General features: G+C 47.3%; 1 protein-coding gene across 1 annotated transcript in view; it reads left to right on the top strand.

Annotated features, from left to right (window-relative positions):
• crocc2 (ciliary rootlet coiled-coil, rootletin family member 2) overlaps window positions 1–23,287 on the top strand; it is a 182,574-nt gene that overhangs the window by 45,306 nt on the left and 113,981 nt on the right. The window contains exons 4-9 of the mRNA XM_031822324.1: window positions 2,651–2,821; window positions 6,348–6,431; window positions 6,542–6,657; window positions 10,977–11,121; window positions 19,444–19,550; window positions 20,272–20,478. Of these exons, the coding sequence (XP_031678184.1) occupies window positions 2,651–2,821; window positions 6,348–6,431; window positions 6,542–6,657; window positions 10,977–11,121; window positions 19,444–19,550; window positions 20,272–20,478 (830 nt within the window). The remainder of the gene's footprint in view (window positions 1–2,650; window positions 2,822–6,347; window positions 6,432–6,541; window positions 6,658–10,976; window positions 11,122–19,443; window positions 19,551–20,271; window positions 20,479–23,287) is intronic.

Raw genomic sequence — 23,287 nt, 5'->3', positions numbered from 1 at the left:
TGTAGCTGTGTTGTAGCAGTGTGTTGTAGTGTGTAGCTGTGTTGTCCCAGTGTGTTGTAGTGTGTAGCTGTGTTGTCCCAGTGTGTTGTAGTGTGTAGCTGTGTTGTCCCAGTGTGTTGTAGTGTGTAGCTGTGTTGTAGCAGTGTGTTGTAGTGTGTAGCTGTGTTTTAGCAGTGTGTTGTAGTGTGTAGCTGTGTTGTCCCAGTGTGTTGTAGTGTGTAGCTGTGTTGTCCCAGTGTGTTGTAGTGAGTAGCTGTGTTGTCCCAGTGTGTTGTAGTGTGTAGCTGTGTTGTCCCAGTGTGTTGTAGTGTGTAGCTGTGTTGTAGCAGTGTGTTGTAGTGTGTAGCTGTGTTGTCCCAGTGTGTTGTAGTGTGTAGCTGTGTTGTCCCAGTGTGTTGTAGTGTGTAGCTGTGTTGTAGCAGTGTGTTGTAGTGTGTAGCTGTGTTGTCCCAGTGTGTTGTAGTGTGTAGCTGTGTTGTAGCAGTGTGTTGTAGTGTGTAGCTGTGTTGTCCCAGTGTGTTGTAGTGTGTAGCTGTGTTGTAGCAGTGTGTTGTAGTGTGTAGCTGTGTTGTAGCAGTGTGTTGTAGTGTGTAGCTGTGTTGTAGCAGTGTGTTGTAGTGTGTAGCTGTGTTGTCCCAGTGTGTTGTAGTGTGTAGCTGTGTTGTCCCAGTGTGTTGTAGTGTGTAGCTGTGTTGTTCCAGGGCTCACTGAGCCATGTGGTTTGTGTTAGTAAGGACAGGGTGTCTGGCACCAGAGAGAGAGAGGAGTGGGTGGTACGCTGGGGGAGTCAGGGGGGAGTTTAGGGGAGGGGTAGAGGCTGTGTGAGAGGCTACAGGGCAGTTGTATTTCAGATATATTTTGGGAGGGGAGATTTAATTCCAACACTAGAGAAAGGCCGGTCCCTTCAGGAATCTTCCCTGCTTGCAGATTGGATCAATACACGTAGAAACTGTCACACAACAGACACACAACGGGCACGTTAACGGACACACAACAGACACCCAACAGACACACAACGGGCACGTTAACGGACACACAACAGACACCCAACAGACACACAACGGGCACGTTAACGGACACACAACAGACACCCAACAGACACGCAACGGGCACGTTAACGGACACACAACAGACACCCAACAGGCGCCCAACAGACACACAACAGACACCCAACAGACGCCCAACAGACACGCAACGGGCACACAACGGACACACAACAGACACCCAACAGACGCCCAACAGACACGCAACGGGCACACAACGGACACACAACAGACGCCCAACAGACGCCCAACAGACACGCAACAGACGCCCAACAGACACGCAACGGGCACACAACGGACACACAACAGACGCCCAACAGACGCCCAGCAGACGCCCAACAGACACGCAACGGGCACACAACGGACACACAACAGACGCCCAACACACGCCCAACAGACACACAACAGACGCCCAACAGACACCCAACAAAAGCCCAACAGGCGCCCAACAGACGCCCAACAGACGCCCAACAGACACGCAACGGGCACACAACGGACACACAACAGACGCCCAACAGACGCCCAACAGACGCCCAACAGACGCCCAACAGACGCCCAGCAGACGCCCAACAGACGCCCAGCAGACGCCCAACAGACGCCCAACAGACGCCCAACAGACGCCCAACAGACGCCCAGCAGACGCCCAACAGACGCCCAATAGACGCCCAACAGACGCCCAGCAGACGCCCAACAGACGCCCAACAGACGCCCAACAGACGTCCAACAGACGCCCAACAGACGCCCAACAGACACGCAGCGGGCACGTTAACAGACGCCCAACAGACGCCCAGCAGACGCCCAACAGACACGCAATGGACACACAACGGACACGTTAACGGACACCCGCTAACACAATCTACCTATATCTCTTCTGTGGTGAAGGCTTGGTCCATTATTGGCCAGGGATTTTGTTATGTTTCTATCAGGTATAAACAGAAATAGTCAGACAACAGTCAATCTTTTGATCCCTAATATAACCCAGAGGTTTAATAGCAGTGGGCCATTATATAACCCAGAGGTTTAATAGCAATGGGCCATTATATAACCCAGAGGTTTAATAGCAATGGGCCATTATATAACCCAGAGGTTTAATAGCAATGGGCCATTATATAACCCAGAGGTTTTATAGCAGTGGGCCATTATATAACCCAGAGGTTTAATAGCAGTGGGCCATTATATAACCCAGAGGTTTAATAGCAGTGGGCCATTATATAACCCAGAGGTTTAATAGCAGTGGGCCATTATATAACCCAGAGGTTTAATAGCAGTGGGCCATTATATAACCCAGGGGTTTAATAGCAGTGGGCCATTATATAACCCAGAGGTTTAATAGCAGTGGGACATTATATAACCCAGAGGTTTAATAGCAATGGGCCATTATATAACCCAGAGGTTTAATAGCAGTGGGCCATTATATAACATAGAGGTTGAATTTCAGTGGTGTGTCATCATTATGATTATGCCAAGTCATGTTTTAGAGCTTGTTATAAGGGTCAAAGGTTAACCTCCCTTTGTGTGTGTGTGTGTGTGTGTGTGTGTGTGTTTGTGTGTGTGTGTGTGTGTGTGTGTGTGTGTGTGTGTGTGTGTGTGTGTGTGTGTGTGTGCAGCTTGAACAGATGCTGGCTCTGCAGTCCACAGCGGGGGACTCGGACCAAGCGAGTGTGTCTGTAGAGCGCCTGCGGCTGCAGAGCGAGGAGAGGTCCTACAGGCAAAAACTACAGGCCTATCAGGAGGGACAACACAGACAGGCTCAGCTGGTGCAAAAACTGCAGACCAAGGTACTGGAGGGAGGAGAGGAGGGGGGGGGGGGTCAAGCTATTGAAGAGACGACTGTGAGAAGACTGCTGTCTCTGCTCTGGACTTGACTGGTCCAGGGATTATTGTTCTGTCCTGTAGGATGCAGGGAGTATTGTTGACCTGTAGGATCCAGGGAGTATTGTTGACCTGTAGGACCCAGGGAGTATTGTTGACCTGTAGGACCCAGGGAGTATTGTTGACCTGCAGGACCCAGGGAGTATTGTTGACCTGTAGGACCCAGGGAGTATTGTTGACCTGTAGGATCCAGGGAGTATTGTTGACCTGTAGGACCCAGGGAGTATTGTTGACCTGTAGGATGAAGGGAGTATTGTTGACCTGTACGATCCAGGGAGTATTGTTGACCTGTAGGATCCAGGGAGTATTGTTGACCTGTAGGATGAAGGGAGTATTGTTGACCTGTACGATCCAGGGAGTATTGTTGACATGTAGGATACAGGGAGTATTGTTGACCTGTAGGATGAAGGGAGTATTGTTGACCTGTAGGACCCAGGGAGTATTGTTGACCTGTAGGATCCAGGGAGTATTGTTGACCTGTAGGATCCAGGGAGTATTGTTGACCTGTAGGACCCAGGGAGTATCGTTGACCTGTAGGACCCAGGGAGTATTGTTGACCTGTAGTACCCAGGGAGTATTGTTGACCTGTTGGATGCAGGGAGTATTGTTGACCTGTAGGACCCATGGAGTATTGTTGACCTGTAGGACCCAGGGAGTATTGTTGACCTGTAGGATCCAGGGAGTATTGTTGACCTGTAGGAAGAAGGGAGTATTGTTGACCTGTAGGATCCAGGGAGTATTGTTGACCTGTAGGATGAAGGGAGTATTGTTGACCTGTAGGATGAAGGGAGTATTGTTGACCTGTAGGATGAAGGGAGTATTGTTGACCTGTAGGATGAAGGGAGTATTGTTGACCTGTAGGATGAAGGGAGTATTGTTGACCTGTAGGATCCAGGGAGTATTGTTGGCCTGTAGGATGAAGGGAGTATTGTTGACCTGTAGGATGAAGGGAGTATTGTTGACCTGTAGGATGAAGGGAGTATTGTTGACCTGTAGGACCCAGGGAGTATTGTTGACCTGTAGGACCCAGGGAGTATTGTTGACCTGTAGGACCCAGGGAGTATTGTTGACCTGTAGGATGAAGGGAGTATTGTTGACCTGTAGGATGAAGGGAGTATTGTTGACCTGTAGGATGAAGGGAGTATTGTTGACCTGTAGGATGAAGGGAGTATTGTTGACCTGTAGGATGAAGGGAGTATTGTTGACCTGTAGGATCCAGGGAGTATTGTTGGCCTGTAGGATGAAGGGAGTATTGTTGACCTGTAGGATGAAGGGAGTATTGTTGACCTGTAGGACCCAGGGAGTATTGTTGACCTGTAGGACCCAGGGAGTATTGTTGACCTGTAGGACCCAGGGAGTATTGTTGACCTGTAGGACCCAGGGAGTATTGTTGACCTGTAGGACCCAGGGAGCATTGTTGACCTGTAGGACCCAGGGAGTATTGTTGACCTGTAGGACCCAGGGAGTATTGTTGACCTGTAGGATGAAGGGAGTATTGTTGACCTGTAGGACCCAGGGAGTATTGTTGACCTGTACGATCCAGGGAGCATTATTGTGATGTACTACAGTGATGTAATACAGTACATTCAGTAGGAATTCAGAGCCATTCCTATTTTCCACATTTTGTTACGTTACAGCCTCATTCAAAAATGTATTGAATTGGATGAAGGGAGTATTGTTGACCTGTAGGATGAAGGGAGTATTGTTGACCTGTAGGATCCAGGGAGTATTGTTGGCCTGTAGGATGAAGGGAGTATTGTTGACCTGTAGGATGAAGGGAGTATTGTTGACCTGTAGGATGAAGGGAGTATTGTTGACCTGTAGGACCCAGGGAGTATTGTTGACCTGTAGGACCCAGGGAGTATTGTTGACCTGTAGGACCCAGGGAGTATTGTTGACCTGTAGGACCCAGGGAGTATTGTTGACCTGTAGGACCCAGGGAGCATTGTTGACCTGTAGGACCCAGGGAGTATTGTTGACCTGTAGGACCCAGGGAGTATTGTTGACCTGTAGGATGAAGGGAGTATTGTTGACCTGTAGGACCCAGGGAGTATTGTTGACCTGTACGATCCAGGGAGCATTATTGTGATGTACTACAGTGATGTAATACAGTACATTCAGTAGGAATTCAGAGCCATTCCTATTTTCCACATTTTGTTACGTTACAGCCTCATTCAAAAATGTATTGAATTGTTTTTTTTTCTCATCAGTCTACACAGAATACCCCATAATGACATCACAATACCCCATAATGACATCACAATACCCCATAATGACATCACAATACCCCATAATGACATTACAATACACCATAATGACATCACAATACCCCATAATGACATTACAATACGCCAACAAAAGCAGGTTTTTAGATTTGTTGCAAATATATTGCAAATTAAAAACAGAAATACTCTATTTACAGAAGTATTCAGAGCCTTTGTCAGGGAGGTGACCAAGAACCCGATGGTCACTCTGACAGAGCCCCAGAGTTCCTCTATGGAGATGGGAGAACCTTCCAGAAGGACATCCAATCAGGCCTTTATGGTATAGTGAACAGATGGAAGCCACTCCTCAGTAAAAGGTACATGACAGCCCGCTTGGAGTTTGCCAAAAGGTACCTAAAGGACTCTCAGACCATGAGAAACAAGATTCTCTGGTCTGATGAAACCAAGATTGAACTCTTTGGCCTGAATGTCAAGCGTCACGTCTGGAGGAAACCTGCACCCTCCTTACGGTGAAGCATGGCGGTGGCAACATCATGCTGTGGGGATGTTTTCAGCGACAGGTACTGGGAGACTAGTCAGGATCGAGGGAAAGATGAACGGAGCAAAGTACAGAGAGATCCTTGATGAAAACCTGCTCCAGAGCGCTCAGGACCTCAGACTGGGGCGAAGGTTCACCTTCCAACAGGACAACAACCCTAAGCACACAGCCAAGGTAATGCAGGAGTAGCTTCGGGACAAGTCTCTGAATGTCCTTGAGTGGCCCAGCCAGAGCCCGGACATGAACCCGATCGAACATCTCTGGAGAGACCTGAAAATAGCTGTAAAGCCAACCTCCCCATCCAACCTGACAGAGCTCTGCAGAGAAGAATGGGAGAAACTCCCCAAATACAGGTGTGCCAAGCTTGTAGCTTCATACCCAAGAAGACTCGAGGCTGTAATTGCTGTCAAAGGTGCTTCAACAAAGTACTGAGTAAAGGGTCTGAATACTTATGAAAATGTAAAATTTCCGTTTTCCCCCCTTTAAAAAAAAAACATTTAGCAAACATTTTTTTTAAAACAGTTTTTGATGAGTCATTATGGGGTGTTGTGTGTAGATTGATGAGGGGGGAAAAAAACTATTATATCCATTTTAGGATTTAGCATAACGAAATCTGGAAAAGTCAAGGGGTCTGAATACTTTCTGAATGAACTGTCTGTCTTGTACCAGACGCTTCAGTACAAGAAGAGATGTGGAGAGCTGGAAGAGCAGCTGTTGGAGAAGACCTCCGAGTCAGAAAGACTACAACTCTCAGTAAGTCTGAGGAAACTCCATTTTAGAAGCTACTTTGTCACTTGGGGCCACCGTACTCAGTAAACTGTACGTACTGTAAATATCTGGGCTGATGGCTGTGTTGTGATCAGCTACAGGCCCAACTGGACTCATCAGCCCACCGCCTGCACCGGACAGAAACACAGCTTCAGGACAACAGCAGAACCAGCCAGACCAAACTGGCCATGTTGGAGGAAGAACAGAAGAGGTAGGTTCTACAGAGCAGTAGAGGGAGGTTCTACAGAGCAGTAGAGGGAGGTTCTACAGAGCAGTAGAGGGAGGTTCTACAGAGCAGTAGAGGGAGGTTCTACAGAGCAGTAGAGGGAGGTTCTACAGAGCAGTAGATGGAGGTTCTACAGAGCAGTAGAGGGAGGTTCTACAAAGCAGTAGAGGTAGGTTCTATAGAGTAGTAGAGGGAGGTTCTGCAGAGCAGTAGAGGGAGGTTCTACAAAGCAGTAGAGGGAGGTTCTACAGAGCAGTAGAGGGAGGTTCCACAGAGCAGTAGAGGTAGAGAGGTTCCGCAGAGTAGTAGAGGCAGGTTCTGCAGAGCAGTAGAGGCAGGTTCTGCAGAGCAGTAGAGGCAGGTTCTGCAGAGTAGTAGAGGCAGGTTCTGCAGAGCAGTAGAGGGAGGTTCCACAGAGCAGTAGAGGGAGATTCCACAGAGCAGTAGAGGGAGGTTCCACAGAGCAGTAGAGGGAGGTTCCACAGAGCAGTAGAGGGAGGTTCCACAGAGCAGTAGAGGGAGGTTCCACAGAGCAGTAGAGGGAGGTTCCACAGAGCAGTAGAGGGAGGTTCCACAGAGCAGTAGAGGGAGGTTCCACAGAGCAGTAGAGGGAGGTTCCACAGAGCAGTAGAGGGAGGTTCCACAGAGCAGTAGAGGGAGGTTCCACAGAGCAGTAGAGGGAGGTTCTACAGAGCAGTAGAGGGAGGTTCTACAGAACAGTAGAGGGAGGTTCCACAGAGCAGTAGAGGGAGGTTCCACAGAGCAGTAGAGGGAGGTTCCACAGAGCAGTAGAGGGAGGTTCCACAGAGCAGTAGAGGGAGGTTCTACAGAGCAGTAGAGGGAGGTTCCACAGAGCAGTAGAGGGAGGTTCCACAGAGCAGTAGAGGGAGGTTCCACAGAGCAGTAGAGGGAGGTTCTACAGAGCAGTAGAGGGAGGTTCCACAGAGCAGTAGAGGGAGGTTCCACAGAGCAGTAGAGGGAGGTTCTACAGAGCAGTAGAGGGAGGTTCCACAGAGCAGTAGAGGGAGGTTCCACAGAGCAGTAGAGGGAGGTTCCACAGAGCAGTAGAGGGAGGTTCCACAGAGCAGTAGAGGGAGGTTCCACAGAGCAGTAGAGGGAGGTTCTACAGAGCAGTAGAGGGAGGTTCCACAGAGCAGTAGAGGGAGGTTCCACAGAGCAGTAGAGGGAGGTTCCACAGAGCAGTAGAGGGAGGTTCCACAGAGCAGTAGAGGGAGGTTCCACAGAGCAGTAGAGGGAGGTTCTACAGAGCAGTAGAGGGAGGTTCCACAGAGCAGTAGAGGGAGGTTCCACAGAGCAGTAGAGGGAGGTTCCACAGAGCAGTAGAGGGAGGTTCCACAGAGCAGTAGAGGGAGGTTCCACAGAGCAGTAGAGGGAGGTTCCACAGAGCAGTAGAGGGAGGTTCCACAGAGCAGTAGAGGGAGGTTCCACAGAGCAGTAGAGGGAGGTTCTACAGAGCAGTAGAGGGAGGTTCCACAGAGCAGTAGAGGGAGGTTCCACAGAGCAGTAGAGGGAGGTTCCACAGAGCAGTAGAGGGAGGTTCCACAGAGCAGTAGAGGGAGGTTCTACAGAGCAGTAGAGGGAGGTTCTACAGAGCAGTAGAGGGAGGTTCTACAGAGCAGTAGAGGGAGGTTCTACAGAGCAGTAGAGGGAGGTTCTACAGAGCAGTAGAAATGAGTACAGTAATCCTCTTAGAACTCTGCTCCCGTTTCGTTCTCTTTCTTTTCATCGTAAAAAAAAAACACCAAAGCCGCTCAGAAGTGTTTCTGAGAAATAGTTTGTGTGGAACAGAGAGAAAGACTGCCTCTGTTTTCCCCGTGCCCAGGCTGGGAAGAGGAGGACAGCAGGAGGGAGGCTGGGAAGAGGAGGACAGCAGGAGGGAGGCTGGGAAGAGGAGGACAGCAGGAGGGAGGCTGGGAAGAGGAGGACAGCAGGAGGGAGGCTGGCCTAGTAGGGAGTGTGAAGCGTAGCCTTTATACTGTAGATGCTTTCGGCATCCAATTTGTCAAAGTTAATTAGCTCGGTCCTGTTGGCTCAGTCGTTCAGAGTACTTTAACGGTGTCTCACACTGAGCGGGGGACCGGGCCCAGCAACCCCTGCACCTGACACCAGCCTTTAAACAAACAAGATTTATAGAGCCAACCAGCTCTAATTGAAATTGTTACGACAGATGCTTGGCAGCCCGCTTGCCAAGGCCCCATCACTTTTATAGCAGCCTCAGCATGGAGCTCCGCCGTGAGGCCTACTGTAGAGGTGCTGAACCACATCTGAGTGGAGCTTTCTAGTGAGTCCTAATGTAGAGTAAGTAACCAAGCCTCTGTTTGTAGCGTGAAACATTCTCTGCACCAGAGGAGGCTGGTGGGAGGAGCTATAGGAGGACAGGCTCATTGTAATGGCTGGAATGGAAATAATGGAAGGGAGTCAAACACGTGGTTTCCATTAATGTTTGATGTGTTTCACATCGTTCCTGGCAATCTATTCCAGCCATTACAATAAGCCGTCCTCCCCCCAGCAGCCTCCACTGGTTTGGTACCATTCCATTGATACCATTCCAGGCATTACAATGAGCCCGTCCTCCTATAGCTCCTCCCACCAGCCTCATCTGCTCTGTATAGAGCTCCACCGTGAGGCCTATTGTAAAGTTCTGCTGTGAGGCCTACTGTAGAGTTAGTTACCGACCCTTTGCACAGAGCTGCACCGTGAGAATTACTATACAGTGAGTAGTCAAGCCTCTCCATGGAGCTCCACCGTGAGACCTACTATACAGTGAGTAGTCAAGCTCCTCCATGGAGCTCCACCATGAGGCCCACTGTGGTGTTAGTTACCAAGCCTGTACACTGAGCTGCTCACGTGAGACCTACTTAGAGTTCATTTCCAAGCCTCTCCATGGAGCTCCACCGCGAGGCACACTATACAGTGAGTAGCCAAGCCTCTCCATGGAGCTCCACCGCGAGGCACACTATACCGTGAGTAGTCAAGCCTCTCCATGGAGCTCCACCGTGAGACCTACTATACAGTGAGTAGTCAAGCCTCTGTACAGAGCTCCGCCATGAGGCCTAATGCAGAGTGAGTAGCCAAGCCTCTCCATGGAGCTCCACCGCGAGGCACACTATACCGTGAGTAGTCAAGCCTCTCCATGGAGCTCCACCGTGAGACCTACTATACAGTGAGTAGTCAAGCCTCTGTACAGAGCTCCGCCATGAGGCCTAATGCAGAGTGAGTAGCCAAGCCTCTCCATGGAGCTCCACCGTGAGGTCTATGGTAGTTAGTTTTAAAGCCTCTGTACAGAGCTCTGCTATGAGGCCTACTGTAGAGTGAGTAGCCAAGCCCTCCCCTCAGATAGCTTAAAAACATGGAGAAAACATAGACAGTTGGCCGGCTTCGCATACGACACAGCGTGAGAATGATGTAAACATTTCTGTAAATGACTCTGTGAGAGAGAGCTCAATCTGGTAGGAATTAGGACAGAGTTGACGTGGACTTTATTAAGGTGTCACACGCGTTCTGCTGTGTAAGCGTGGCTGGCAAGGGTGGATCACAGAAAAGGGTTTATAAGCTTGTAAACGTAGGAGTGATATAGTGGCCACGCGATTGATGGAGTTTGGGTGGGGGACAGCAAGGTTTTAGGAGGGATGGAGAGAGGGAGGGGAACGAGAACGAGGAGAATGAGGAGGAGGAGTTGTGGGAAGATTAGGGGAGTCAGGTTTGCAGCTGTTGGTGGTTGGTTGACAAATGATGCTGCCAACTTGGCTGTTGATGGAGTATGGGTGGGGGTGGGGGTGGGGGGGGGGGTGGGGGTAAGGGGTTGGGGATAGGGGTGGGGTTGGGGGTAGGGTTGGGGGTAGAGGTAGGGGGGTGGGACCGTGTTTTTAGACGGGAGGGAATCAGGGAGGGAGAGAGAGAGGTTGTTAATGGCTGGTGGACAGGTGACAGCACCAACTTGGCTCCTCACTACCATGTAATAGGAAAGACGAGCTAAACTCTTAACTAAGTTCTGTAAATAAGTCTTTGTCCGCAGTAATATGATGTCATAGAAAAGAGGGCCAAACACTCGCAAATAAAGTATAACTCAACTTTATTATTATCAGCCATAATGGACATGTTTTTCGGGACGTCAATGCATTTGTGATCTTTTTCATGTCATGTATCAACAAGTTCTGCGTCCAGAATTACACCTTATATATATATCTGAGCCGGCCCAGGGGCCTTGGTCAAATGTAGTGCACTATCTTTACGGGTTTCAATTTGGAACGCAGATAGAGGTCATGTGTTCCTGTGTTCCCCAGGTGTGCCGGTCTCAGTCAGGTAAACGCCCTGCTCAGAGAACAGCTGGAACAGGCGTGCTCAGCCAATCAGAGCCTGACGGAGAGCCTGCGCAGAGCCAGTGACGACTTGGAGCAGAAAGATGCTCGGCTGCGCAAAGAACAAGAGGTAAGAAGGGATAACCCCTGTGTCCGATTCACACTAGAGGACCCTAACAGCCAGGGGCCCTATCAGCCAGGGGCCCTATCAGTCAGGGGCCCTATCAGCCAGGGGCCCTATCAGCCTGGGACGCAACTTGCCCCCCCCTAGTTTTATCATTGAATTGTGATACAAAATAAGGCTGTTTGGGGTGTTTATATGACTGGATAATAAAAATAAATAAAATATATATATATATATATTAAATTATGCCCCCCCCCCTATAGACTCTAGTCTCTGTAGACTCTAGTCTCTGTAGACTCTAGTCTCTGTAGACTCCATAGACTCTATAGACTATAGTCTCTGTAGACTCTAGTCTCTGTAGACTCTAGTCTCTATAGACTCTAGTCTCTGTAGACTCTAGTCTCTATAGACTCTAGTCTCTATAGACTCTATAGACTCTATAGACTCTAGTCTCTGTAGACTCTATAGACTCTGTAGACTCTAGTCTCTGTAGACTCTAGTCTCTGTAGACTCCATAGTCTCTATAGACTCTAGTCTCTGTAGACTCTAGTCTCTGTAGACTCCATAGACTCTATAGACTCTAGTCTCTGTAGACTCTATAGACTCTGTAGACTCTGGTCTCTGTAGACTCTAGTCTCTGTAGACTCCATAGACTCTATAGACTCTAGTCTCTGTAGACTCTATAGACTCTAGTCTCTGTAGACTCTAGTCTCTGTAGACTCTAGTCTCTGTAGACTCTATAGACTCTAGTCTCTGTAGACTCTATAGACTCTATAGACTCTAGTCTCTGTAGACTCTAGTCTCTGTAGACTCTATAGACTCTAGTCTCTGTAGACTCTGTAGACTCTATCTCTATAGACTCCATAGACTCTAGTCTCTGTAGACTATATAGACTCTAGTCTCTGTAGACTCTAGTCTCTGTAGACTCCATAGACTCTATAGACTCTAGTCTCTGTAGACTCTATAGACTCTAGTCTCTATAGACTCTAGTCTCTGTAGACTCTAGTCTCTGTAGACTCTAGTCTCTGTAGACTCTATAGACTCTAGTCTCTGTAGACTCTGTAGACTCTATCTCTATAGACTATATAGACTCTAGTCTCTGTAGACTCTATAGACTCTATAGACTCTAGTCTCTGTAGACTCTAGTCTATGTACACTCTAGTCTCTGTAGACTCTATAGACTCTAGTCTCTGTAGACTCTAGTCTCTGTAGACTCTAGTCTCTGTAGTCTCTGCAGACTCTAGTCTCTTTAGTCTCTGTAGATTGTAGACTCTCACGTTGAGCAACTTTCTTTCTTTCCCATGTGGTGGGAATTTCATTCAGAATCCTGTTTTGTCAATTAATCCTCTGTATGTTTCTTTGTTATGATTCTCAAGCTGTTGTTTCCTGTTTCCTGTGAAAACATTCCAAAGGCTGAACAATAAGAAAGACATTCTGGCTCTAGGAACTCACGCTGCAAACAGCCTGTTCCATGTCAAACAGGCGGGGGGGGGGGGGGGTTATATTTGTCCTGTTTCACTGCATGTACACGTGGGTAACCTGTAGAAGTGTGAGGTATGGAAATGGAAATGTGTGTTGTTGTTTTTTTACATATCCCAACATCCCCTGAGACACGTTTGGAGAATGGGGTCACGGCCAGGGATTAGACATTATTGACAGCGTCTGGGTTAGGTGCCTTGCTAAAGGGCACCTAATCGGCTCGGGGATTCAAACCAACGACCTTTTTTCGGTTACTGTCCCAACGCTCTTAACCGCTAGGCTCTCTGATAGCCAGCAAACGAAAAATTGGTTATGTGAATGTTCCCAGAACATTCGTTAGGTCGCGGCAAATGTTCTCATAACCCCAAAAAACTATCCATTCATGCTGACGTTACAAGAACGTTCCCAGAACATGTTTTGTCTGTTCTTTTAAAAGGTTCACAGAATGTTTCTGTAGGTTGTGAAAAAATTGTGGGGATATGACAAGGGATAGGTTTCCAAAACACTAAAACTGTCCAGTTGTTTTGACAGTCAGATAATGTTCATATCATGTTGCAAAAACTAAAGAGAAGCCTTTGATGTTGCAATAATGTTGACAGAACAGCCTTTCTGAGTCCTTTAAAGGTTCCCACAATATTTAATTAGGGTGTGGCTACATTACAAGGTTCCCAAAACACAATGCTCCGTTTTGATGACATTTATACAATGTTTAAAAGTTAGGTTGCACAGCACATTCCTATAATGTTGTAAGAATGTTGGCATAACCACCTGGTCTAAGTTATTTAAAGGTTCACAGAACGTTTAATGAAGTTATGGAAGTTGTCTGGGATGTCGCAAAAATATTATTGAAATATTCACAGAATTTTCACAGAACATTCCCACAATGTTTCACAATTTCCAAATATCTCAGTTTTTATGATGTTCGTAGCATATTTATTTTAAATGTAACATAATATTCTATTAATGTTGTCTCAGAACATTTCAAGATCATTTGGAAAATGTTATATTTAAGTTTGACCTAATATTACCACAACATTCTCATCGTACAAATGTGTATCTCCATAAAGCAGATTGGAAAACAAACCCATTATGTTTCTCTTCAGATTTAATTACATTCATATTTCAGGTCATATTTCAGGTCATATTTCAGGTCATATTTCAGGTCATATTTCAGGTGTGTAGGATCACTACAAGGGAATATAGATAAAGTGCATTTTAATTTCATTCATAGGACATTTGAATAGCATTTAATCATACTGACACAACCATATTTTTTTACACATCACATGTTGACAATCTGCATTTTATTTAACTCATAGGATGTTTGGAACAGTATTTAATCATACATACAACAATATTTTACACTTCTTATGTTGACAAACTGGTTTGGAAGCTGCAATGTCTGGTAACCAAAGCCATGTGTTTCATCCTCTGCAACACCAGGGATTGACTCTTATAGATTTTTTTTCCCAGTACGGTCGCCATGGCAGTACAGTCGCCATGGCAGTACGGTCGCCATGGCAGTAAGGTCAATCAGGAATTCCATGGTTCCTTTTTAGGCTTCTTAGACATAACTAACCCCGGGAAATACTGGTAACTGTGTTATTCACCATCCCTTCACCCATCCTCTTGATAGGCTGTCTACTTCTGGGTCCATATTTACAAGGTAAGTGCTGATCTAGGATCACTTTTTTCAGATCATAATAAATATGACGAGGGGACCATATCAAGACTCAAAGCAGGAATTATATCGGGTGCTTTTAAAAAAAATAGTTGAACAGTACATTTTTGTACAATGTTATTTTTTATTTTTTTATTTTTTTTACAATTAGTTTAAATTCTGGATTTCTGACTGGATTTTAAAACATCTGGGTGAAATAAAGACATCCCCTCTTTAAGTGGATTTATATCTTGAACCTCAATTTCACCGTTTAAAAATAAATACAATTCAGAAAAATTGTTTAAAGAACATGTGGGATTGAACCTGCACTCTTCAGCTCAGCAACCCTCCGCATTAGCAGAGATATCTAGATTAGATAGATAGATAGATAGATAGATTTCTTGATTTCTTGTGTTGTTGTGTCCATATGCTTCTTAAATACTCAGAACATTCAAACTAAATAAGAAAACAATTGGACTTTTTCTCAATTTCAATCAAAACACATACGAGTGAAGCAACACCCGTTCTGAAACACTATAATACATAATAAACTCAGCAAAAAAATAAACGTCCTCTCACTGTCAACTGCGTTTATTTTCAGCAAACTTTACATGTGTAAATATTTATATGAACATAACAAGATTCAACAACTGAGACATAAACTGAACAAGTTCCACAGACATGTGACTAACAGAAATGGACTAATGTGTCCCTGAACAAAGGGGGGGTCAAAATCAAAAGTAACAGTCAGTATCTGGTGTGGCCACAAGCTGCATTAAGTACTGCAGTGCATCTCCTCATGGACTGCACCAGATTTGCCAGTTCTTGCTGTGAGATGTTATCCCACTCTTCCACCAAGGCACCTGCAAGTTCCAGGACATTTCTGGGGGGAATGGCCCTAGCCCTCACCCTCTGATCCAACAGGTCCCAAACGTGCTCAATGGGATTGAGATCCGGGCTCTTTGCTGGCCATGGCAGAACACTGACATTCCTGTCTTGCAGGAAATCACGCACAGAACGAGCAGTATGGCTGCTGGCATTGTCATGCTGGAGGGTCATGTCAGGATGAGCCTGCAGGAAGGGTACCACATGAGGGAGGAGGATGTCTTCCCTGTAACGCACAGCATTGAGATTGCCTGCAATGACAACAAGCTTAGTCCGATGATGCTTTGACAAATCAAATCAAATCAAATGTATTTATATAGCCCTTCGTACATCAGCTGATATCTCAAAGTGCTGTACAGAAACCCAGCCTGAAACCCCAAAACAGCAAGCAATGCAGGTGTAGAAGCACGGTGGCTAGGAAAAACTCCCTAGAAAGGCCAAAACCTAGGAAGAAACCCAGAGAGGAACCAGGCCAGTCCTCTTCTGGCTGTGCCGGGTGGAGATTATAACAGAACATGGCCAAGACCACGATGGACCCTCCACCTCCAAATCGATCCCGCTCCAGAGTACAGGCCTCGGTGTATTCCTTCGACGATAAACGTAAATCCGACCATCACCCGGGAATCTGACCAAAACCACGACTCGTCAATGAAGAGCACTTTCTGCCAGTCCTGCCTGGTCCAGTGACGGTGGGTTTGTGCCCATAAGTGACATTGTTGCCTGGTGATGTCCGGTGAGGACCTGCCTTACAATAGGCCTACAAGCCCTGAGTCCAGCCTCTCTCAGCCTATTGCGGACAGTCTGAGCACTTAAGGAGGGATTGTGTGTTCCTGGTGTAACTCGGGTAGTTGTTGTTGCCATCCTGTACCTATCCCGCAGGTGTGATGTTCAGATGTACCGATCCTGTGCAGGTGATGATCAGCTGTCCGTCCTGTCTCCCTGTAGCGCTTCTTAGGTGTCTCACAGTACGGACATTGTAATTTATTGCCCTGGTCACATCTGCAGTCCTCATGCTTCCTAGCAGCATGCCTAAGGCACATTCATGCAGATGAGCAGGGACCCTGGGCATCTTTCTTTTGAGGTTTTTCAGAGTTAGTAGAAAGGCCTCTTTAGTGTCCTAAGTTTTCATACCTGTGACCTTATTTGCCTACCGTCTGTAAGCTGTTAGTGTCTTTCCGACCGTTCCACAGGTGCATGTTCATTAATTGTTTATGGTTTATTGAACCAGCATGGGAAACAGTGTTTAAACCCTTTACAATGAGATCTGTGAAGTTATTTGGATTTTTAACGAATGATCTTTGAAAGAAAAAAGGGACCTTTTTTTGCCGAGTTTATATTTACCAAAATAAATTCAGGTTCAACGCAATAATCCCTTATTGATTTAAAGGTCCAGTACTGTCACGGCCATCATCGGAATGAGACCAAGGTGCAGCTTTGTGAGCGTACATTTTCTTTTATTAGTTAAAATGTCACCAACAAAACAAGAAATAACAAACACAACCGTGAAGCTTACCGGGGCTGTAGTGCCCCTAACAAAGTCAACTACTCACACTGAAAGGAGGGAAAAAGGGCTACCTAAGTATGGTTCCCAATCAGAGACAACGATAGACAGCAGTCCCTGATTGAGAACCATACCCAGCCAAAACATAGAATGCCCACCCCACATCACACCCTGACCTAACCAATCAGAGACAACGATAGACAGCTGTCCCTGATTGAGAAGCATACCCGGCCAAAACATAGAAATAAAGAAACCTAGAAAACAAAACCTAGAATACCCACCCTAGTCACACCCTGACCAAACCAAATAGAGAAATAAAATGGCTCTCTAAGGGGCATGACAAAGACAGCCATTTTCTTTTTATCTCAAAATCTAATTATTTCTGGGTGGCAATTAAGTCAAATTGTCAATTATCATAATTTTGGAAAGAGAGGATCCAGATTGTCTAGCCAGGCTGATTTGTAGGAGTCCAGATTTTGCAGTTCTTTCAGACCATCAGCTATCTAGATTTGGGGGAAGGAGAAATGGGGGAGGCTTGGGCAAGTTTATGTGGGGGGCGCAGGGCTGTTGACCGGGGTAGGGGTGGCCAGGTGGAAAGCATGGCCAGCCGTAGAGAAATGCTTATTGAAATTCTCAATTATCGCGGATTTATCGGTGGTTTCCTAGCCTCAGTGCAGTGGGCAGCTGGGAGGAGGTGCCCTTATTCTCCATGGACCCAGAAGTAGACATCAAGAGGATGGGTGAAGGGAAGGTGAATAACACAGATACCAGTATTTAGGTTAGTTATGTCTGAGAAGGTTTAACAAGGAAGCATGGTTTTCCTGATTGACCGTACTGCCACGGCGACCGTACTGCCACGGCGACCGTACTTCCATGGCGACCATACTGCCATTGGCTATAAGAGAGCTTCCCTGGTGTTGCAGAGGATGGCTTTGGTTACCAGATAATGCAGCTTCCAAACTCCACAGATTGTGCAGATTGTCAACGTTTAACGTCTATGGTTGTGTTTGACTGAATAAATACTGTTCAAATGTCCTTTTCTGACACCCAAGGCGCTGAAGAATAAAAAATCTAAAATAATAATGTAATACAAATTATAATCATATATAAAATCCAAAACACAGAACACAAACAACAATCAAATCTACATCCGGGTGTCAACATATCTGAAGAACAGAATTAACATTTTTAAAGCTCTTCTGAACAGATCAGTCTTCAGCTGTGTTTTAAAGCAGGACAGAGACTATGCAGCCCTGATAGTGTCTGGAAGTGGCAGGTTGGATTCAGTAAGCTGGGCTGTATTTCTAGTTTTCAGACTCCTAAATTGAAAGGGGAGGTGTCTTGGGCCGAGTGTCTAGTGGAATAACTAGAATAAAGGGGGATGAGTTTAAGGTCGGACAGCCCCTGACGTATTTGGCGAGATCCACGCCTGTGGTATAGACCAGGTCCATTGTTTGGCAATTTTTTTTTGTGGGTGGCAATGTCCACGTTCTGTTGTCCGGGACATCAGCCAGGCCGGTAGAGAGACTGCAGTCAGGGAGTTGACATGTATGTTGAAATCACCAAACATTAGCATAGCAAGGCTGAAGGTGCTTAGGAGGGTTAGTAACTCAGATAGTTTAACAAGAATGTCAGAGCTGAGTGTTTCAGAGGCCGATAAATCAGCACAGCCAGTGATTTTGAAAGCCATGCCAAGATAAGAGAGGCTGGTACTTGAGTACACTTCACAGTGCAGTCAGTCCTGCAGATTACAGCCAATCTGCCAACCCGTAAGGATGTGTGAGAACAGTCCAGGTAGGTCTACCCAAATGGAGTGCATTGGTTGACTGTCTAGGTAGGTCTACCCAGATGGAGTACATTGGTTGATGGTCTAGGTAGGTCTAGCTAGATGGAGTGCATTGGTTGACGGTCTAGGTAGGTCTAGCTAGATGGAGTGCATTGGTTGACTGTCTAGGTAGGTCTATTCAGATGGAGTGCATTGGTTGACGGTCTAGGTAGGTCTAGCTAGATGGAGTGCATTGGTTGACGGTCTAGGTAGGTCTAGCTAGATGGAGTGCATTGGTTGACGGTCTAGGTAGGTGTAGCTAGATGGAGTGCATTGGTTGACGGTCTAGGTAGGTCTAGCTAGATGGAGTGCATTGGTTGACGGTCTAGGTAGGTCTAGCTAGATGGAGTGCATTGGTTGACGGTCTAGGTAGGTCTAGCTAGATGGAGTACATTGGTTGACTGTCTAGGTAGGTCTAGCTAGATGGAGTGCATTGGTTGACGGTCTAGGTAGGTCTAGCTAGATGGAGTGCATTGGTTGGGAGAAATGTACTCGTTGGGCTGATGCCAAGTGTCATTGAGGCAGAGGAAGTCTAGACTTCTATCAGTGAGGATGTTGTTCAGTAGTAAATGTCCTGTGAGTCGATAATAGTCCTACGATACAGTTCTCAAATGCAGATTTCCTATATTATCCTATAAAGCAGCTACAAATGTACATGCTGAAGATGTTGTGGTATCGACTGGTCAGCTTTTTATTCTATAAGAACGTTTGCCGCACCCGAACGAATGTTCTGGGAACTTTAACAGGACCAATGTTGGTTAGCTGGGAAAAACATTACTGGAACGTTGGTTCTCTGGGAACCTGATGAGAACGTTTCGGGAACGTTCTGTGGTGGCTGTCACAGATGACACAGATGACATAAGAGTCTATAGCTATCGTAGTCTCAAGGTTAGACAGCACCCATCTCCCTCCTGACTCCTTCCTGTCTCCCTCCTGTCTCCCTCCCATGACCTGTCTCCCTCCTGTCTCCCTCCCCAGACGTGTGCCTTCCGGGTGGGTCGTGAGCAGGCCCGTGTGAGGGCCCTGTGGCGCCAGGCAGCCTCCCTACGGAGCACCTTCACCCAGCTCAGGACCTTCGCTGACAGGTGAGTGTGGCGACCTTGTCAGACCCCATCCAGGAACCTGACAGGAACCCTTGACACCCCCTCCAAGCCCCTGTCCAGGAACCGTCCAAACATTCACCAGACACCCCTCGAGACACCTCCAGTTTCCCTCCAGCTACCCTGGGATACCTGTGTCTCCTCCCCCCCCAACGCCCCCCCCCCAGTCCATACTGCCATCCAGACTACCACCAGAACCTGGGGGGATCACTCAAGTATCCCTCCAGTCCTCCGCTCCTCCACTCTCTGAACCCCATGAACCACTCCATCCATCCCTCTCTCCTCACTGGGGACGGTTGTCTCTGGATGCCCCTGGTCTGTTGACTGAGGCATCCATCAGGATAAAGGCTGAAGTTGAACACTAGGCTTTAGTCATGTATAAACATTTATAATGTATAAACACCAACAACAGTTGAGTAATTAGCTGTAACGTACACTGCTCTGCTTGCGGACAGAAATACCTCGTGTTTGAGGCTCGGAGTCAAACGTGAAACAGTGCCCAGTTCAACGTGAGCTGCAGGCTTATGGAGCTTAAGTCCTACAGGCAGAATCCATCTTGTCCTCAATAGGATACAGCAGTCCCTTTTTCCTAATGAAAAACCACTGGGCCACAATGAAAAACCACTGGGTCTGTCTGACACGTTAACCATGTTCCTCTGTCTGTAGGAGTCTGTCTGACACGTTAACCATGTTCCTCTGTCTGTAGGAGTCTGTCTGACATACGTGGGGAGTGTGTGACTGCGAGCCGTAGTCTACATGTGGCCTGTATGTCTCTGGAGGCCAGTGTCACACCGCAGATCGCCCCTAGTGGCCTGGAGGTGTCAGAGCTTGAAAGGCAGCTCAGGGACAAGCTGAGGGAAGCCATGCAGCTGCAGGGACGCTGGGACGCTGAGAAAGTAGAGCTCAACTCCAGGTCTGTCTGTCTGTCTGTCTGTAGATTGTCACCCCTGGCTGGTAGTACAGTAATGCAGGAAAGACAATCCTATTGGAAGATCTGAAGAACCATGATGCTCTGTGTTTCTAGAGCCAAACAGACCTCCCGATCCTCAATATAGATGCCACAACCCTCAGACTATTCACATTTTCAATTTGGCATTTGGTTTTAGGAGACACGCTATGAAGCTACTGTACAGTAACTCCAAACCTAGAGATTGTTACCTAGCACAGGGGACATATTACCTAGCACCTAGCACAGGGGACATGTTACCTAGCACAGGGGACATGTTACCTAGCACAGGGGACATGTTACCTAGCACAGGGGACATGTTACCTAGCACAGGGGACATGTTACCTAGCACAGGGGACATATTACCTAGCACCTAGCACAGGGGACATGTTACCTAGCACCTAGCACAGGGGACATATTACCTAGCACCTAGCACAGGGGACATGTTACCTAGCACCTAGCACAGGGGACATGTTACCTAGCACCTAGCACAGGGGACATGTTACCTAGCACCTAGCACAGGGGACATGTTACCTAGCACCTAGCACAGGGGACATGTTACCTAGCACAGGGGACATGTTACCTAGCACAGGGGACATGTTACCTAGCACCTAGCACAGGGGACATATTACCTAGCACAGGGGACATGTTACCTAGCACAGGGGACATGTTACCTAGCACAGGGGACATATTACCTAGCACAGGGGACATGTTACCTAGGACAGGGGACATGTTACCAAGCACATGTTACCTAGCACAGGGGACATGTTACCAAGCACAGGGGACATCAAATAAAATAAAATAAAATGTTATTTGTCACATACACATGGTTAGCAGATGTTAATGCGAGTGTAGCGAAATGCTTGTGCTTCTAGTTCCGACAATGCAGTAATAACCAACAAGTAATCTAACTAACAATTCCAAACAAAAACTACTGTCTTATACACAGTGTAAGGGGATAAAGAATATGTACATAAGGATATATGAATGAGTGATGGTACAGAGCAGCATAGGCAAGATACAGTAGATGGTATCGAGTACAGTATATACATATGAGATGAGTATGTAAACAAAGTGGCATAGTTAAAGTGGCTAGTGATACATGTATTACATAAAGATGCAGTAGATGATATAGAGTACAGTATATACGTATACATATGAGATGAATAATGTAGGGTATGTAAACATTATATTAGGTAGCATTGTTTAAAGTGGCTAGTGATATATTTTACATCATTTCCCATCAATTCCCATTATTAAAGTGGCTGGAGTTGAGTCAGTGTGTTGGCAGCAGCCACTCAATGTTAGTGGTGGCTGTTTAACAGTCTGATGGCCTTGAGATAGAAGCTGTTTTTCAGTCTCTCGGTCCCAGCTTTGATGCACCTGTACTGACCTCGCTTTCTGGATGATAGCGGGGTGAACAGGCAGTGGCTCGGGTGGTTGTTGTCCTTGATGATCTTTATCGCCTTCCTGTAACATCGGGTGGTGTAGGTGTCCTGGAGGGCAGGTAGTTTGCCCCCGGTGATGTGTTGTGCAGACCTCACTACCCTCTGGAGAGCCTTACGGTTGTGGGCGGAGAAGTTGCCGTACCAGGCGGTGATACAGCCCGCCAGGATGCTCTCGATTGTGCATCTGTAGAAGTTTGTGAGTGCTTTTGGTGACAAGCCGAATTTCTTCAGCCTCCTGAGGTTGAAGAGGCGCTGCTGCGCCTTCTTCACGATGCTGTCTGTGTGAGTGGACCAATTCAGTTTGTCTGTGATGTGTATGCCGAGGAACTTAAAACTTACTACCCTCTCCACTACTGTTCCATCGATGTGGATAGGGGGTTGTTCCCTCTGCTGTTTCCTGAAGTCCACAATCATCTCCTTAGTTTTGTTGACGTTGAGTGTGAGGTTATTTTCCTGACACCACACTCCGAGGGGCCTCACCTCCTCCCTGTAGGCCGTCTCGTCGTTGTTGGTAATCAAGCCTACCACTGTTGTGTCGTCCGCAAACTTGATGATTGAGTTGGAGGCGTGCGTGGCCACGCAGTCGTGGGTGAACAAGGAGTACAGGAGAGGGCTCAGAACGCACCCTTGTGGGGCCCCAGTGTTGAGGATCAGCGGGGTGGAGATGTTGTTGCCTACCCTCACCACCTGGGGGCGGCCCGTCAGGAAGTCCAGTACCCAGTTGCACAGGGCGGGGTCGAGACCCAGGGTCTCGAGCTTGATGACGAGCATGGAGGGTACTATGGTGTTGAATGCCGAGCTGTAGTCAATGAACAGCATTCTCGCATAGGTATTCCTCTTGTCCAGATGGGTTAGGGCAGTGTGGTTGAGATTGCATCGTCTGTGGACCTATTTGGGCGGTAAGCAAATTGGAATGGGTCTAGGGTGTCAGGTAGGGTGGAGGTGATATGGTCCTTGACTAGTCTCTCAAAGCACTTCATGATGACGGAAGTGAGTGCTACGGGGCGGTAGTCGTTTAGCTCAGTTACCTTAGCTTTCTTGGGAACAGGAACAATGGTGGCCCTCTTGAAGCATGTGGGAACAGCAGACTGGTATAGGGATTGATTGAATATGTCCGTGAACACACCGGCCAGCTGGTCTGCGCATGCTCTGAGGGCGCGGCTGGGGATGCCGTCTGGGCCTGCAGCCTTGCGAGGGTTAACACGTTTAAATGTTTTACTCACCTCGGCTGCAGTGAAGGAGAGTCCGCATGTTTTCGTTGCAGGCCGTGTCAGTGGCACTGTATTGTCCTCAAAGCGGGCAAAAAAGTGATTTAGTCTGCCTGGGAG

The sequence above is a fragment of the Oncorhynchus kisutch genome, linkage group LG4, assembly GCF_002021735.2.
Source record: "Oncorhynchus kisutch isolate 150728-3 linkage group LG4, Okis_V2, whole genome shotgun sequence".
Lineage (NCBI taxonomy): Eukaryota > Metazoa > Chordata > Actinopteri > Salmoniformes > Salmonidae > Oncorhynchus > Oncorhynchus kisutch.
The sequence above is the reverse complement of the archived record's forward strand: the minus strand, read 5'-3'. Positions and strand labels throughout refer to the sequence as shown.